Source organism: Rana temporaria, chromosome 9 (assembly GCF_905171775.1).
Source record: "Rana temporaria chromosome 9, aRanTem1.1, whole genome shotgun sequence".
Taxonomy (NCBI): Eukaryota; Metazoa; Chordata; class Amphibia; order Anura; family Ranidae; genus Rana; species Rana temporaria.
Genome location: NC_053497.1, coordinates 115,955,775 through 115,973,081, shown reverse-complemented (window position 1 = coordinate 115,973,081; position 17,307 = coordinate 115,955,775). Strand labels below are relative to the sequence as shown.

General features: G+C 42.5%; 1 protein-coding gene across 3 annotated transcripts in view; it reads right to left on the bottom strand.

The window, feature by feature from the left end:
- LOC120913886 (collagen alpha-1(I) chain-like) overlaps positions 1-17,307 on the bottom strand; it is a 342,467-nt gene that overhangs the window by 78,122 nt on the left and 247,038 nt on the right. For all 3 annotated transcript variants that reach the window (XR_005743585.1, XM_040324213.1, XM_040324214.1), the window contains 6 exons: positions 17,203-17,256; positions 16,923-16,967; positions 15,486-15,539; positions 13,525-13,569; positions 11,696-11,749; positions 5,085-5,138 (listed from right to left, as the gene is read on the bottom strand). Coding sequence is in view for 2 of the 3 variants with exons in the window: in XM_040324213.1 (XP_040180147.1) it covers positions 5,085-5,138; positions 11,696-11,749; positions 13,525-13,569; positions 15,486-15,539; positions 16,923-16,967; positions 17,203-17,256 (306 nt within the window). In the remaining variant the exon portion in view is untranslated. The remainder of the gene's footprint in view (positions 1-5,084; positions 5,139-11,695; positions 11,750-13,524; positions 13,570-15,485; positions 15,540-16,922; positions 16,968-17,202; positions 17,257-17,307) is intronic.

Genomic DNA, 17,307 nt, shown 5'->3' with positions numbered 1-17,307 from the left:
TTAAGGAATTGTGTATACTTTAAATTATAACAAAATAAAGAATTAAAAAAAAAAATCACTCTGTCCAGGAAGAAGGTTAGAAAAGGGCTCTTTTGACCCTAAAGCCTGAATTTTGGATATTTTTTTTGCTGAAGTGATGGCTATCAAAAAGGCAGTTTGAAATTGAGAGTAGTTTGTCGAGCTGTGAGAAAAATTTAAGGTCTAGTGGGAGATCCCACTTGGGGAACCTAGGTTTCCTTGGTGGCCTGAACCTAACTTCTCCCTTGAAAAATTAATGAACAAGGTTGTGCCTGGCCCACGACACCCCAGTGAAAGCTGAGATCGCTGACACCTGTACATGGAGGGAACTGACAGATAAGGCCACATCCAGGCCCGACTGCAGGAAGCTTAAGATGTCCTGAACTGCCGGGGTACTAAAGAGTTGGCTCTGGAAGACATGTGGCTTGTGAATTTACCCCATATACGTTCGTACACTGGGTTGGTGCTTTTTCTCCTTGCACTCAGGAGTGTGGGAATAACCTCTTTTGGGCACCCTAGTGCCTCCAGCCTTCTCCTTTGAACAACCATGCCTTTAGGCACAGATTAGCTTGGGCAGGGGTGGCAGTGGTGTAGTGTCGTGCCCTACGACAGCAGGTCTGGTCTGAGCGGCAGGGCAACCGGTTCCCAAAAACTGAGAAGCGTTAGGAGGGGAAACGGAGGCCTGTTGGGCCAGTAAGGGATTATGGCTATCATCTTCCCTCCTGAGTCTAAGCAGGAACTGGAGGATAATGGGGGTCGGAGGAAAAGCATAGGTTTTGCGGACGAAACAATCGCTCCGTCAGGGCATCTATGCTATAGGCCACCTTCATTTACACTTCACCCATCTTCCGTTCGGGTATTACTCCAATTGGACAACACAACGGCAGTGGCTTACATAAGGAAACAAGGGGGTACATGAAGCCTGCTACAGTAGGTGGAACCTACTGGTGATTGTACTATAGGCCTGAGGGTCCCGAAACCTTGAATAGTACAATCACCAGATTTTTGTTGCGCATTGGGGAGGTGAAGAGGTCGACTTCTTGGGAGATACAAGGTTAGGATCCATCTGAACACTTCCTCGTTGAGAGACCACTTGTTGTTGTCTAAAAGGACTCGAGAGAGGAAGTCCATCTGGATATTCTGAATCCCGTGTACATATGTTGCCGTTATATTGACCAGGTTTTTCTGTGTCCAGGTCATAATTGGTTCCACCTACTGTAGCAGGGACAGGCTTCATGTACCCCCTTGTTTCCTTATGTAGGCCACTGCCGTTGTGTTGTCCAATCGGAGTAATACCCGAACGGAATACAGGTGAAGTGTAAATGAAGGTGGCCTATGGAAAACCTGAGAAACTATTGGAAATCCGCTGCCACTGGAACGTGGAAATAAGCGTCCTTGAGATCTATAGAAACCAGCCAGTCTCCTGGTTGGACCGACTGCTGGATTATGGACAGCGTTTCTCCATTTTGAACCTTTCTTTTCTGATAAAAAAGGTTCTGGTGGGTCAGATCTATGACGGGACTCTATGCACAGTTCTTCTTTTGTACCATAAAAAGAGTAAATCCCCATGCCTCACTGGTTGTCTGGGACAGGAATAGCAGCACCTTGTAACAACAAAGATTCTATGTAGTCTACTAGGATCTACCTATTTTCCTCTGAGGCTAGAAGAGACGTTGGAACACACCTGAGCCTGGGAGTGCTACTGAAGGTCCAGGCATGGCCTAAAGAGACCGTTTTAATGGTCCAGAAGTCTTGGATTGAGGCTGCCCAGACGTGCCGAAAAGCGGAGAAGGCGAGACTCCACTTGGCCTGTCTAAACGGGCCCAATCTTAAAAAGACTTGGTCAGTTCCCTGTCTCCCATCGAACTGCTCTTGGCAGGTTTCTTGAGGGACGACTGCATTGACTTCCAAGATCTGGAGAATTCACGTGCCCGGCCTGCAACTACGTGCCTCCATGGCATGTTCCTGGTTCTGTTGCCTTGGAAATGTTCTTCTCTGGCCTTGCAAACGTCGGCCCTGAGGGAGAAACCCTGGCCCAGGTTATGGCATTATCCAATTTGTTGCCAAGAAGGGAGGACCCTTTAAAAGGAATTCAGCACCACACTTGTTTAGATGCTAGGTTGGCTAGCCAAGGGCGGAGCACAGGGCGCGCTTGGCGGTGATGGCTGAAAGCATAACCTAGATGATATCAATGGAAGCCTCCCCCAGAAAGGCAGATGCCAATCTCAGCTCCTGGATGGGCGAACTCCTGACCAGTTCTTCTGAGATGTTCCTTAGCATCTCGTCCACATTATCCGTTCAAAGCTAAGGCTGGCTTGCAGGCCATATCTGCTGTACGGTAGACCCATTTGAGGTCAGAGTTGATCCGCCTATCCAAGAAATCTTTAAAAAGATAAAAAGAGACTGTGTCTTCCAGGAGAAGGGTCACATGTTTTACCAGCCTCATCATGGCTGCATCCACCAGAGGAGCCGATTCAAAAGCTTGACCTATTCCTCTTACTCTTTGAATGGATAAAGCCTCAGTACCTTTGACAGCATGGAGTTCTTTTTCTCCACCTTGCCCCACGTGTCCGTGATGAGCTCACCCAGCTCAGTAAGAAATGGGAAGTTGACACGTTCCTTCTTCAATTGCTTGAAATACTTACTGTTTGGAAGGGGCAACTGCTGCCTCTTCCCAATTTAAAGCTTCTCTGATGGCTCTAATCAAGGGAGACAGCAAGGCAAAATCAAATCCCACGTAGGGATCTTCCCCCTCTGAGTCACTATCCAAGGGAGCGGCAGATGGGTGACTTGGCAGAGAGGATTCCCATGCATCCTGAACTTGTCTCTCCCTCACTGCTGAGTGTAGAGGCTCTGTAGGAGGTTTGTGGGTCTGGCTGGTCTCAATCTCCCTCAGAGACTCCTTAACGACCCTTTCGACCAGGGACTTTAGCTGCTGGTCTGTACCACCTCTCTCGACTGCTGCTTTTGCTTAACAGAGGTCCCATAGAGATTTTCCCACAGGTAGCAATCAGGAGGGAAGACAAAGCCACAAATAAAGCCATGATCATCTCCAGGCGGAGGTAAGGTGAACAAGCCAGACTTGGAGGGCGACAGGGCCAACCGCTAGTAGCTAGGCTATATGGCCAATGCGCAGTTTGCCCGCCAGTGGCTAGGCCTCTAGCTTCTTCCATATGCCCACTCCATACCCTGCTAGTATTTAAGGCTTATTGGAGTATTGCGACTCTTCTTCCCCAGGGTCGCAGTGAGGGAGAGACAAGTTCAGGATGCATGGGATAATCAGATCTGTGGGAGGGAGGGGTTTGCCTGAGTAAACTATTTTCTCTTCCTGTAAAGTTTCTTCAGTTAAGACAGAGATCCGACTTGGAGGCAACTTCCATTGAAATCTATGGGTATAAGTTGCCTAGAAGTCGCCTTGAAGTAGTACAGGAACCTTTTCTGAAGTCGGAGTGACTTCAGTAGTGTACATTAAGACGCTCTCATTCACTTCAATTGAATTTCTCATGTTGTGCATCTTGGGGCGACACAAGTTGGATCCCAAGTCGTGGTAGTGTGAACCGGCACTTACTGTTTTGTTAATTTTTTATTTGCAAACCTCCTGTAAATAAACCTGCATCTGCCAGATTTTAAGAAAGTGCTTGTTTGCCAACCCTTACTCAGAAAAGGTGATCCCTCACAAGCTAATCTCCCACACGGGCATTAGCATAGTAGTTAATTTTATACCTAACAGCAGAGATAATTATCCAACCCCAATGTATTTTAGTGAGACACAATTAATTATTCAGCTGCAGTGTGATGTCCAATTTCTAAAATGTTTCCAAAATTGGTATTAGCCTTCGAAATAATGTTGCACATTTCCTTGTTTGTTTTAGGCCAGTTTCACTTATGCGCAGCTGCTGTTCACTGGTTCCGTTGCCAATCAGGTACAAATTTTTGCCTGAATTCGCACTTGAACCGAACCCAAACATGCATAGGACCCTTTAGGAATGCGGCCCGCCTCGGACCTGTGTGAACTGGCTCTATTGAGAGCTGGTCACACTCGCATGTAATGCAAATTGGATACGGGGGAACCTGCATCCATTTCCCATAAATGTGAACCCTGCCTTAGCTGATACTATGTGGGAATTATTACTGTTTCAACCTATAATATTAGCACAATGTTATCAGATTTTAATTTAAAGCAATATAAATGAGAGCTGGTATTTGTTGCCAGTAGCCTCAATGTTGGACTCACAAAGAGTTCAATTTGACTCACAGATTGTAGGCACTAAATACCGGCAGTTATGTAGCTCCTTGACTGAACAGAATTGATGGTGAAACTCCTTCCTCTATAGCAGGCATCACTAAATGGCGGACTGTGGTCTGGATCTGAACTGAGCCACTGTCCCATTCGGACACCCGACCAGTCGTGCCATTTAGGAGCCAATTTTTTAACTCTGGCTTCCGCCACTGCCATTTGCATGAGTTAACTTTCCAGATTAACTAGCAGGTAATTGGTTGCTGGGTCACCAGCTAGTTAATATGAAAAGTTAATCTCAGCAGCTCCTGCTCCCATCCTCTAATCAGTGTGGCTGTGCCTCCAGCTCTTCGATCTGTGTAAGGTAGGAGAGCAATGGCAAGAGGACATGGCTGTGAAGGTGGGGTGGGGGGGGCTGTGAAGGGAGCTGTGTGTGCATGGGGGGGGGCATTTGAAGGTGGGGGGCAGATGCGAAGGGGCAGAGCACAAAAGCACATTATTTGGGGGGGGGTGTGGAGCAAAAGCGGAGTAGTGGTGTGGGAGGAGGTTGATGTGAAGGGAGCTAAGTGCTATAGAGGGGTAGATGTAAAAGGGAGAAATGCTGTGGGGGGGGTAATGTGAAGGGGGCAAGTCCTTACAATCAAAAAAAAAATTAATAAATTTGTGTACAATTAAAAAAGGCTCTAACTCGCAAACTAGAGGTATCTTGCCACAGCTTTTTAAGTTGAGGTTTTCTGTTTGCAAGTTACACATGTGTGCAGCATTATAGCTGCACTTATTGTGCATATGTCTATATTTAAAGCATCAAAGGACCGCTTTACGCTCTTACTCTTTCTCCCTGAGGTCCTGGCTCCCCGTCCAATCCTGGTCGGCCTGCAGGACCCTAAAAGATAACATAGAATGGAAAAGTTATTTCTTATTTTTAATTGTTTTAGGTAAAATAAAAGTGCACATTAACATGCAGTTAAAGTGGAGTTCCACCCATAAATATAACATTACATCAGTAGTTTTAAAATAAATGTCATTAGTCCTTTAAGAATTTTTTTTTTTTTTTTTAGATGCCTTCAAAGTGTTGTTGCTAGGCAGAATAGTTAATCTTCCCTCTTCCTGCACCTAGGTGCTTAAGCTTCCTAACCTACACCGCACAGACTCCTGGGAATGTAATGGGTGTAACTTTCCAGGAGTCTGTGCACTCCCCAGTCTCGAAGAATCATGTGACTTGGACAGTACAGGTGCTGAAACCTGATCTGAAACCTATTACACTGCTTGTGCAGCACTGAGCATGTGCGAGATCTGCAAGGCTGAAATCCAGGAAGTCATACAGTCTGGCTTCATGATGCCCACACTTAAGATGGCCCCAGTCAATTTATATTTTATAAAGTGTCTAAATGCTGTAACAACCTAACAAAACAGACCTTAGTTTACAGACTAACTTTACTAGAATACATTAAGCTTGTGTATTACAGGTGTATTTATATTTAAAAAGTGAAATTGTGGCCGGAACTCCGCTTTGAAAACAACAGAATTTTAGTGCATGACTCATGTTTGGCAGAGTTGTCATTGACTCTATCATAATTAGGAATAATGGTATAAAAGTCTAGGTTTTTATTTCAAACACACACTTTTAAGTGGTTGTACACCCTGTACCTACACCTACAGATTACCTACAGATTAAGGCTTACCTGTAGCTGCTGGAAATATCTCCTAAACCTCTACGGTTTAGGAGATATTTACAATAGAGCCATGCACTGATGTCTATGGCGCAGGCGCACTTTGGAAACGACGATCACGCCGTTTCTAAAGGGGGTCATGCCATGAGTGCCGGCTTCCGCGTGCATGCGTAACTTGGACATTATTGTCCTAGATGTCCTACACCCTTAATACTTTATCAACCCACTTCTTCTCCTACTTGTATATATTGTTTATCACTTTTACTAGTTTTTAGCACATTCGTCACTTTAGCACCCAGTCATCATGATCACCTTTCACCCATTTCATATATTCATCAATATTTTATTAGCACCAAAATAGTGTGACTTCGGGCGCCATACGCTCCTACATATTCCCTGTTTATCACCCTGTCCTTATTTGCACTAATAATAGGGATACACATTTCAATCACTGATGTATTCTGCAATTGTTCGGATCACAGCCCTGCTATTTGGGCCCTACCCGATATTGACAGTGTTTCTAGTCTATTCGCCTCTTTTTGTGATAATGTCCTGCATGGATTAACAACCTTTAGGTAATCGTTATTGCGGGACCTACACTTCCCCCAATGAATTATAACTTATTCATATATTATATTTTAATGTCATTGCTTTCAGTTTTACTGCATTGTATGTTGTACATAGCGACCCCTGGTGATCCTTTGCGGTCCCAGGCCGCCCGGCATTTTTTTCCCCAATAGCGGCGGACTTGTGTTTCTACGAGCAGGGGTGACTACCAGTCTATCCCCTTCTTGTTCTCCCCGGGCCGGGCTCCCCGCCCCTTGGCTCGCGTTGAACACGCATGCACGATAGCGTGACCCACGCATCTGCGCCATGTGGAGAAACTGACCTATGATGTCAGACGCCGCCGATCGGCGCCGCCTTGGACGTCAGTAGGTTGGGGAGCTCATTTAATGGGCCTCTGGTTTTTAGGGGGATCCTTATATCTGATGTAATTTATTTATTTAATTGTAACCTACAACCATTGTTTTGACAGACTTGGGTAGTCACTTGCAATGCTGCACTTGCATATCTCCTTATCCAGTATGCTACCTCAGTCAAGGGTACTATGTGATATCCCCAATCTCAACCTGCCTCACTGCCCTCACAATTAGTTAACCATCAACTGGCTTGGTAAATTTACCCTCTTTCAACTTTACGGTGAGCCATATTGGTCACCTTATGCTTAATTATTCAGAGCCTTGGGCACCCCCGCTGTCTTTTCCTCCCCCCCCCTTTCCCTCTCTCTCCCCTCCCCCCTTCTTCTGCTTTTACCTTCCCTCCTTTCCCTCCCAATCTCCCCCTTCTCCCCTCTCCTTCACTCCCCCCCTCTCCCCCCTCCGCCGTCCCATACCTTGTATTTTACCTTTCCCTCTTCCCTTTCCTCCCTTCCCCCTCCCCCCACGGGTGTCCCACTTCTCAATATTAACTGTTACTATCAGATTCCTTACTTATACCATGCCTCATTTAGAGATTTCCGTACCATCCCCCTTGTCCGCCGCAGGGGGCTATTTTCTCTGGCGGTCCGTTGCCGCACACGGCCACCTTAACATAGGGTAAGCTATTTCTTTGCATTTTTCCCTTTTATGTTGTAATACTGGCTATTGTTGCATTATTATGTTTGCTTAAACTAATTGTATTGTTTGCTTTATAGATTGGTTCTCTTGAGGAAGCCGTTTCACCGCAAAACTAGTCGAGGCATAGACCAGTCTATATGTTTGTAATAACAGATTATTCTTGGGGACACCCTGAGTCTCTGTTTTTTCAATTTTAACTATGCTAATTTTGTAACAATTTTATCTGTAATAAAATTCTCCTTTTCATACATATGTATGCTACTCATTACCAAGTACTGAGACAGTCCATCAACCTCAGGGGGAGGGAATGCTATAGGGTCAGCATTAGCCACTGTCCCTTGTCCCTTTGCCCCTATCCCTTTTTTCATATTAATCTGGATGATAGTACATATTAAGGTTAGCTACTCTGCTTACATGAGGCTACACTCAACACATTTGCATGCCTGGGAGTGACGTCACGCAACTCCGGCCAGTCACAGAGCCAGAGTTTGCGCCCCCCCCCGAAGGAAGAGGGGTGAGGATGGATGCTCGCTGCTAGTGGGGACATCGATGCATAGTAGCCCATTATGCTTCACCTTTGCAGGGAAATAAAGAGGAAGTAAAACACGTCAGGGTTTACTTCCTCTTTAAGTTGCTAATGTTATCCTGACCTCTAACATTCATTAAGCAATTAAGATGAAAAACCTTCTGACATTACAACCACTTTAAAAATAAAAACAGGACAAATGTAAATTTTTATGGCATAAACTTAACACTAAAGAAACACACTTGAGTTTTTATTTGTGCTGATTATAGGTGAAAATGTAAAAAGGAAAATTTAAAAAAATGCATTTTTGCTTGCACATGATTAGATGATGGAAGTCAGCAGAGCTTCTGCTAATTTACTAAGCTCTAGAGCCCTTTTGAGAACAATCATAATGCTGCTGCGACCCAAGATGAAATTGAGTTTGACACCACTGCTCTAGAGCAACTGCTCTTGCAGAGTGCAATTGCACTTTGCAAAGTGCGCAGTCTATTTGCCGTTAGTAAATCAACCCCTATATGTCTGCATTGAGGATGCTAGCTGTGGATTAACTAATGTCTCTGTTGATCAAGAAGATGGGAGAGCTTATTTCCAGTACAGGGGACCGAAAAGTGGATCCAGGTGCACTGGTGCAGCTGTGTTATGAGCATACTCTAAACTATGCACTTCTTCCGCTAAAACTTTTACCTCATCTACGTATAAATATTGAGAACAATATTGAGAACAAGAGCACTCCAGTCATTCTCAAAGCTCCAGATTGGCCTCCGAGAGTGTGGTGCGCCATCCTCAATAGTCTGTGGGCCAAAGCTCAATGGCCTCTACCAGATCTGTTATCCCAAGGACCAATTTTCTACCCTGCTTCTTGGTCTCTGTCTTTGATAATCTGGCTGTTGAAACCCAGGTTCTGAGAGATAGGGACATTGCAGATTCTGGAATTCCAACCAAACTAAAAGCTAGTAATTCTTCTTCGCACAAGATCTATCAATGAATGTGCAAGACTTGCTTTTTACTGATCCTAAAGGAGGTTCCCCAGCTACCAGATCTAGTATTTCAAATAGATTTGTCAGGTTTTTGTGCGGTCTTATGAGTTGTGAGATAAAGTGCTCTCTGTTTCCACTAAAGCCCACTCCACTAGGGCAGGTAGTGTTACTTGGGCTATTTGTCACCAGGTCTCAATGTCATAGATTTGTAAAGTTTGTCTCCACAGATGATAGTTTCAGTGAAAAGGTTCTGCAGGCTGTTTAAATTTTTTCCTGATTTTCCTGTTTGTTTTTAACCTTTTTTGTTGTGTTGGGTTACCTGTGTTGTTTGGGTGTACTCAACCCACTGTTTGCCCTGTTATTTGATGCCCATAGCTTTCTGAATATCAGGCTGTGTCCCTCAATGAACAATAGAGAAATTTGGATTTTTGTACTATAAATGAAATAATTAAGGGAAACAGCTGTCTCCTCATATGCTTTGGACTGCTTTCTAAACTGAACAGGATTGGTGTGGCAGGGACTATTAGCCTCTAGGGGGATGATTTTTAGTTGTCTATGTGCCTAGTGTCCATTTATCTTGTAGGCGACAGTATAACCTAGGTTTCTCACTATCAAGTTTCTCACTATCATTTTACTCCCAACATTTTTTTTTTACATGGTGTTAAAAAATGCATTTTTTAAATAGTTTGCACTGTTAGTCTATTGCTATAATTATGCTGAAAAAAAGAAGTGCATCCTGCAAAGCAAGCAAATTATATTTACATGTGCCGAACCACTGAACTCTGCTGTGCTGAGAAGGTATTCTTTAAGGAAATTATTTTGCATTTCACACTTCCAGGAGTGTCAGGTCCTGGCATACTTGCAGCACTCTATGGGCCGGATTCAGATACATTGGCGTAACTGTCCGGCCCGCGTAACGTATCTCCGATACGTTAGTTACGCCGCTCTAACTTTGGGCGCAAGTTCTTTATTCACAAAGAACTTGCGCCCTTAGTTAGAGCGGCGTAGCGTATGTGTTGCGGCGTAAGGCCGCGTAATTCAAACGGGAATGTAGGGGGCGTATTTTATTTAAATTTCCCTTGACCCCGCGTTTTTTCCGTTTTACTTGAACGGTGTATGCGCCGTCCGTAAAATCTCCCAGTGTGCATTGCTCTAAATGACGTCGCAAGGACGTCATTGCTTTCGACGTGAACGTAAATTACGTCCATCCGTATTCGCGAACGACTTACGCAAACGACGTAAGAAATTCAAAACTCGGCGCGGGAACGACGGCCATACCTAACATTAGCTACCCCTCATATAGCAGGGGTAACTATACGGCAGAAAAAGCCGAACGCAAACAACGTAAAAAAAAAGCACCGGGCGGTCGTTCGTTTCTGAATTGGCGTAACTCCTCATTTGCATATTCGTCGCGTAAAAATACGGAAGCACCACCTAGCGGCCGGCCTGGAATTGCAGCCTAAGATCAGATGGTGTAAGTCACTTACACCTGGCGGATCTTAGGGAGATCTATGCGTAACTGATTCTCTGAATCAGTCGCATAGATACGACCGTCGGAACTCAGAGATACGACGACGTATGAGGAGATACGCCGTCGTATCTCTTTCTGAATCCGGCCCAAAGATTCTATTCACCAGCACCTCCTTTACTGCATGTCACAGTAGTGACATAGGGTCAGTGGGAAGAACCACAAAGTGCAGCAGGGGACCAGGCATCCAACACTGCCATAATAAAATATAAATATTTTTGCTTTTCATTTATTTTTGTCCTGTTAATGTAAAATATTGCATTTGCATATGATGTAGCCTTTTATACATCCAACAGGTGGAGTTCTTAACTACTGTAATTAGCTATGTCTCTCTACCTGTTGTTAATACATCAAGGTGAAATTTACACACAGTGACCACTCCTTTATCAAACAGTTGTGTCTAAGGTTTCAGTCAGACAAGCAAAAGCTCAAAAGCAAGAAGCATAATCTTTCATGCTCTAAATATGTAAGCCATGGTGCTTTGGGAATATTTTGTCATGAGTTATTAAAAAAAGAAAAACTAATTGAATAAAATACATATAGTAAAAAAAAAATATAAACATCAATTTGAAAATTTGTAATTGAAAACTGAAACCCATTATACTTTGATTGAATTCTTAGAATTACATTGATTAGAGATGCAAGTTAGTGTAAAACGAATTGTTAGGGTCACGTGAAATGTTAAGGGGCATTCCATTGCTGCCAAATATTTAATTTAGCACCACAGCCAAAACAACTGCCCCAGGCTCCCAGCATCTTTAAAAGTCAGGCCCCGTACACACGGCCGAGGAACTCGACGTGCCAAGCACGTCGAGTTCCTCGTCGAGTTCTGGGATGAAGCCGCCGAGGAGCTCGGCGGGCCGCCTTCTCCCATAGAACAACGAGAAAATAGAGAACATGTTCTCTATTTTCTCGTCGAGCTCCTCGGCGGCTCCATCGAGCCAAAACTGTACAGACGACAGAGTTTCTCGGCAGAATCCGGGTTTTGACCGAGTTTCTCGTGAATTCTGCCGAGAAACTCTGTCGTGTGTACGGGGCCTCAGGGTTCTGATATGTATGGGCTGATTTGACATCTTCCTGATATTTCATTTTAAAATCTTATAAAGGTAGTAATTGTACTTACGGGTGGCCCAGGTGGTCCATTTCTGCCAATCTCACCGCGAGAACCAGCTGGACCCTACAGAAAGAGAAACAAAAAAAACAAGATAACCACACACTAAATATTACAGTGATTGAAAATTACAGGTGGCAGGTACAGTTTCTTAAAGCGCAACTTAACTGTATCTGAGCACCACAAACTGAAAAAGCTATTTAACTAATTTGTAATATTCAAAGCAAACCATCCATCCATGTCTCCCCGCTTTAGTTTGTTGAGAAATCACTTTGAAAAACACCCCATAGCATTTCTAGCAGTGGACATCTTGAGTAAGGGCAGATTATTCATGTAGCATTTACTACATGGAATCCATCTCCCCTTAGGTCAGGCATGTAGGCAGGAGGGGGTACTTAGCTGAGAAATTCCCTCCCCCGGGAAAAAAAAGATTTAAAAATGCCCATGAAGACTAAAAGAAGGTATGTCTGTGATTTGGCCTCATGTTTCTGTACAAATGCAGAAAGCCAGTGACAGGAGCAGAGAGAAATATTTCTGTAAGTACAGATATTATATTTGCAAAAAAGAGAAAAAATAAATAAATAAATATATATATATACACAGTACAGACCAAAAGTTTGGACACACCTTCTCATTCAAAGAGTTTTCTTTATTTTCATGATTCTGAAAATTCTAGATTCACACTGAAGGCATCAAAACTATGAATGAACACATGTGGAATTATACATAACAAAAAAGTGTGAAACAACTGAAAATATATTTCATATTCTAGGTTCTTCAAAGTAGCCACCTTTTGCTTTGATTACTGCTTTGCACACTCTTGGCATTCTCCTGATGAGCTTCAAGAGGTAGTCACCTGGCGCAGCACCCCATCACTCTCCTTCTTGGTCAAATAGCCCTTACACAGCCTGGAGGTGTGTTTGGGGTCATTGTCCTGTTGAAAAATAAATGATGGTCCAACTAAACGCAAACTGGATGGAATAGCATGCCGCTGCAAGATGCTGTGGTAGCCATGCTGGTTCAGTATGGCTTCAATTTTGAATAAACCCCCAACAGTGTCACCAGCAAAGCACCCCCACACCATCACACCTCCTCCTCCATGCTTCACGGTGGGAACCAGGCATGTAGAGTCAATCCGTTAACCTTTTCTGCGTCGCACAAAGACACGGGGGTTGGAACCAAAGATCTCAAGTTTGGACTCATCAGACCAAAGCACAGATTTCCACTGGTCTAATGTCCATTCCTTGTGTTCTTTAGCCCAAACAAGTCTCTTCTGCTTGTTGCCTTTCTTTAGCAGTGGTTTCCTAGCAGATATTCTACCATGAAGGCCTGATTCACACAGTCTCCTCTTACCAGTTCTAGAGATGTGTCTGCTGCAAAAGGTGGCTACTTTGAAGAACCTAGAATATGAAATATATTTTCAGTTGTTTTACACTTTTTTGTTATGTATAATTCCACATGTGTCAATTGATAGTTTTGATGCCTTCAGTGTGAATCTACAATTTTCATAGTCATGAAAATAAAGAAAACTCTTTGAATGAGCTAGAAACGTCCCCTTTAGAGTGCCGTTGTACGTGGTGTACGTCACCGCGCTTTGTTCATCATTTTTCAAAAACGATGGTGTGTGGGCAACATCGTTTTTAATGATGAAGTTGGAAAAACGTCATTTTTTGGACATGCTGAAAAAGTTTTTTTTTTTTCATGCCGAAAAACGACCGTGTGTACGCGGCATTTCTGCTGGTGCACTGGTGACATTGCTTCTTGTTTAGACTGATCTTGAAAATATATGTATGCTGTTATTTCCTCACAGTACTATTTATAAATAAGATCACAATACTCACAGCCATTCCCCTGCTACCAGGAACACCTGATGCGCCCATTGACCCCTGTGGGTAGAAAATTACATCAGGAAAAATCTCATAAAGTGTGACATATCACAGGAACACATTACCCAAACCTAATCACTTAAAGCTGTTGTTAAAAAAAAATTGTGAGACCAGGGCCAAGTAAATTCTTACACAAATCGTACATTCCCCAACAGTAAGAAAAAAAAATACTCATAGATTCTAGGATTATAATAAGGACTATGTAATTGCAGAGCACTGAATACACAGTGTAGTAGTCAGGATACTCCCTTACATTGGTGGTTAGCATGCCCCCTCATATTGCTTGTCAAAATTCAGTGCATCCCCTCAATTGGAAATCAGTGCTTAGTATAACCCCTTTCACTGGTTCAGCTCTCGGTGTACCCCCTTATTTTGATGCTCAGTTCTCAGAGTGCCCCTTTATATTGATAGTCAGTGCATCCAATTATATTGGTAGTCAATAACCAGCCTGTCCCATTACAACAATGGTCAGCGTGCTTGTTTACGTTGGTGGTCAGTGTACCCCTTATATGGTAGTTGGTGTGCCCCTTATTGCTGAACTTGTGGTCAGTGTGTTTCTTTATGCTGGTGGTCAGCGTATACCCTTACCTTGGTTTTTAGTGTACCTCCTTACATTGGTGGTCAGTGTGCCCCCTTACACTGGTGGTCACTGTTCTCCCTTATGGTGGCAATCAGCGTGCTCCCTTACACTGGCAGCTGTCTCTCCTGCCACCATGCTAGGATAGGAAGTGTGTTACTGGCAGGGTCACTAGATAAAAAGGAAAACTCCCCAAAAAAAAGAAAACTAATGCAGCCACCACATCTAAGGACTGGTAAGCTGTAATATATTAAAAATGTGTTATTGGGCTTAGGTAAGGTTTAATTCTGTAAATATAGTGTATACTGTTACATTGCTCTGACTAGGGATAGCTCTAGAAGAAGAGTGTAAAGCCGGCCACAAAGAGATTTTTGGTAGATTTTGCAGAAGATTAATTTATGCCAAGCAACAACAAGAACATTTTAATTGTTCACTGGCAGCAAAGGAAATTCAACACACTTGAATTAATCAACTTGGGCTGATATAATCAATTGCTAGTATAGTAGGTCCATTTTAGTTGCTCTAGACATGATCCCCAATATCAAAAATATATAAAAATGTATTGATCACATCTATGGATAGCTTAAAGTAGAACTTATAGGCAAAACTTTTTTTCATTTTGGAAAGAGTAAGGCAGTGTTATAACCCTTGTCAGATTTTTTTGGCCATCTGTGTCCCGTTGCGGATATTTCCCTTCATGTCCTGTCCCATAGCCAAAACAGGAAATGAGAGGAAATTCCTGAAAATTAGAGGAATTCCTTGGGGACCCCCATGTCACCAAAAATGGTTTACCTTTAGTTATACTTTAAGGGTGAACATGACTTGATTGAAATGTAAAAACATGAAAGTCATATCAAAAATAAGTTTCACCCAAATGTTACAATAATAAAGCAAAATGCATAATTATGGAAATGCTCTATAGTTTGCTGAAAAGTCTACTTTCAACTACGGTAATTATTAATTTTTTTACGTTTTGGGTAGAGTAGGGAAAGAATTAGAACCCCTATCAACTTTTTTACTGCCACTGGTGCAGATAACCCCTCAGCAGGAAGAGAGAGTATATCTACCAAAGGTGTCACAACACTCTAAAATGCAGGCTTTTATGATATCACTGCCGGCCTGACTTGAAATATTACATTTTGCCTAAGGGATTCTGGATAATTGGGTCAGGTTATTTAAATTTTGTAAATAGGTTTCATTTTCTGGGTAAACCTTGTAGAATAGTTGTAATGCACCAGGGTGCTACACACAACAAAGTCTGAAGCAAAACTGGGATTTGTAGTGCAGCCAGAGCAAACGCCATGCTGGATAATGGGTATATATAGTGCATAGTGGGAACCTGTGTACCAGGCAGTCCTTCTGAACCCTCTGGTCCTGGAAAACCGCGTAGACCCTGCAGGTAGAGATGGAAACAAAGAATTACAATTTGTTGAAGATGGTTTCACCTATTTAAAGAAGAACTCAGTTAGGTACAAGTTGCATCTGAATCTGCTACATTACACTGCTGTAATAAAACATCTGTTTATGACTATTCAGAAGGACTTGTAGAAGATGCATTTACTAACAGCCAACTGGCAACATCAGCTATGACACTACTGCCTGGCAACAGCTTTACCTTGAACTTTAACATCGTTACTGAAGTTAGCTTTCACTGTTTACATGCTATCCAAAACTCTTACAGTCATATGCATGGGAAATTATTTTGGGTGGAGACAAACTCATTCTGGGAGGCTGATTTTGATAAATTCGGAATTGTGGTGATATAAGGTCAAGTCTACCTATTGCCAAGTCCATGCTGTCTGATTAATGATGTAATCCAGCTAACCGTTTATTATTCCACTGTGGTGTCTATATCATTGCCAAGACTTTTATACGTCAATTAGTATGCATACTAAGGACTGCCTTCTGTTACCATTGCTACTTGTCTCACATTAAGTCAGTGTGGTTCACTACTCGATGGAATAACGAGGTTTGATTTCTCCACCTGCCACCGGTATGGGTGAAAGCCAAGCTCCCTGATAAAATTCACTATTTTCTTATCTCTTACTAGCTTTTCTCCTCCTTTCCAACAACCCCATCCCTTTCCTTGGAGCCACACGCAGCCAGCCTATCATCTTATGATCAGTCACTTGGCACCAATCCTTATTTAAAGAAGTACATTTTTGATTACATTTTTCATCTGAAAGACTGACTGCGTGTTGATACACAGCATCCGGACTTTCTTTTAAATTGCTATATGTAGTGTTTTTTGGTGGTGATTACTTCATAATTGCTAATTGCTACCTGTCAGCTTTTAGTGAAATTGCACTTTTCTAAAAATGTGGTGATTTGATTGTGCCATAAAAACTTTTTGTATATATTAATAAATTTGTGATAATTTATGATTAACTTAGTATGATCCAATTACCGCTGCCATAGGTAATCCTTTCCTGGTGTTCTATGCCAGGCTACTTCATGTTCTATATTCTTTTTTTGGTTACGGCAACAGCACCCTAGATCTACGACTGGCCACTTTATTTATGTGGCTAAACTTGTGCTAAGCTTGCTTTTTGTTCTTTTTGTGATTTTTTAAGATCATCCAATTAGAATTTTAAAAGCCATACCAACTTCTAAATATTGTTACTAGGTTATATTTAAAGATAAACAGGTTTTCAATTGCCATAGAAATTCATGTCGTTAGGCCAAAACCTTATTTTTAAAGGTGAATGTCATATTGTGATGTATTCCAAAACAAAACAAAAAATATATAAAGTATATAAAAATGGGGGTCACTAACCGGTGGTCCTGGTATCCCCACGAGACCCCTTTGTCCCATTCGTCCCTGCAATACCAATACAATATAGGTAACAAAACACTGGCATAATTGAGGTAACAAAAAAGGGGAAGTTAGCAAGGTGTGTATGATAACTTCTATATTTACAAATCATATGTAAGAAAATAAAATTACATGTTGTGATATAAAATAAATGGGACATATTAAAATTCAAATTGGAAACATCATCTTTCTGCCACTGATAAACCCCCCACCGTGCATCACAAAAAAAGTTTTTTGTTACCCGGTTCCCTCGAGGTCCAGGTAATCCTTTCAACCCATCATGGCCACGGTTACCCTGCAGAACCAAAAAGGCAAAAATCAGTGTGTTCTATCACAGAGCAAACAA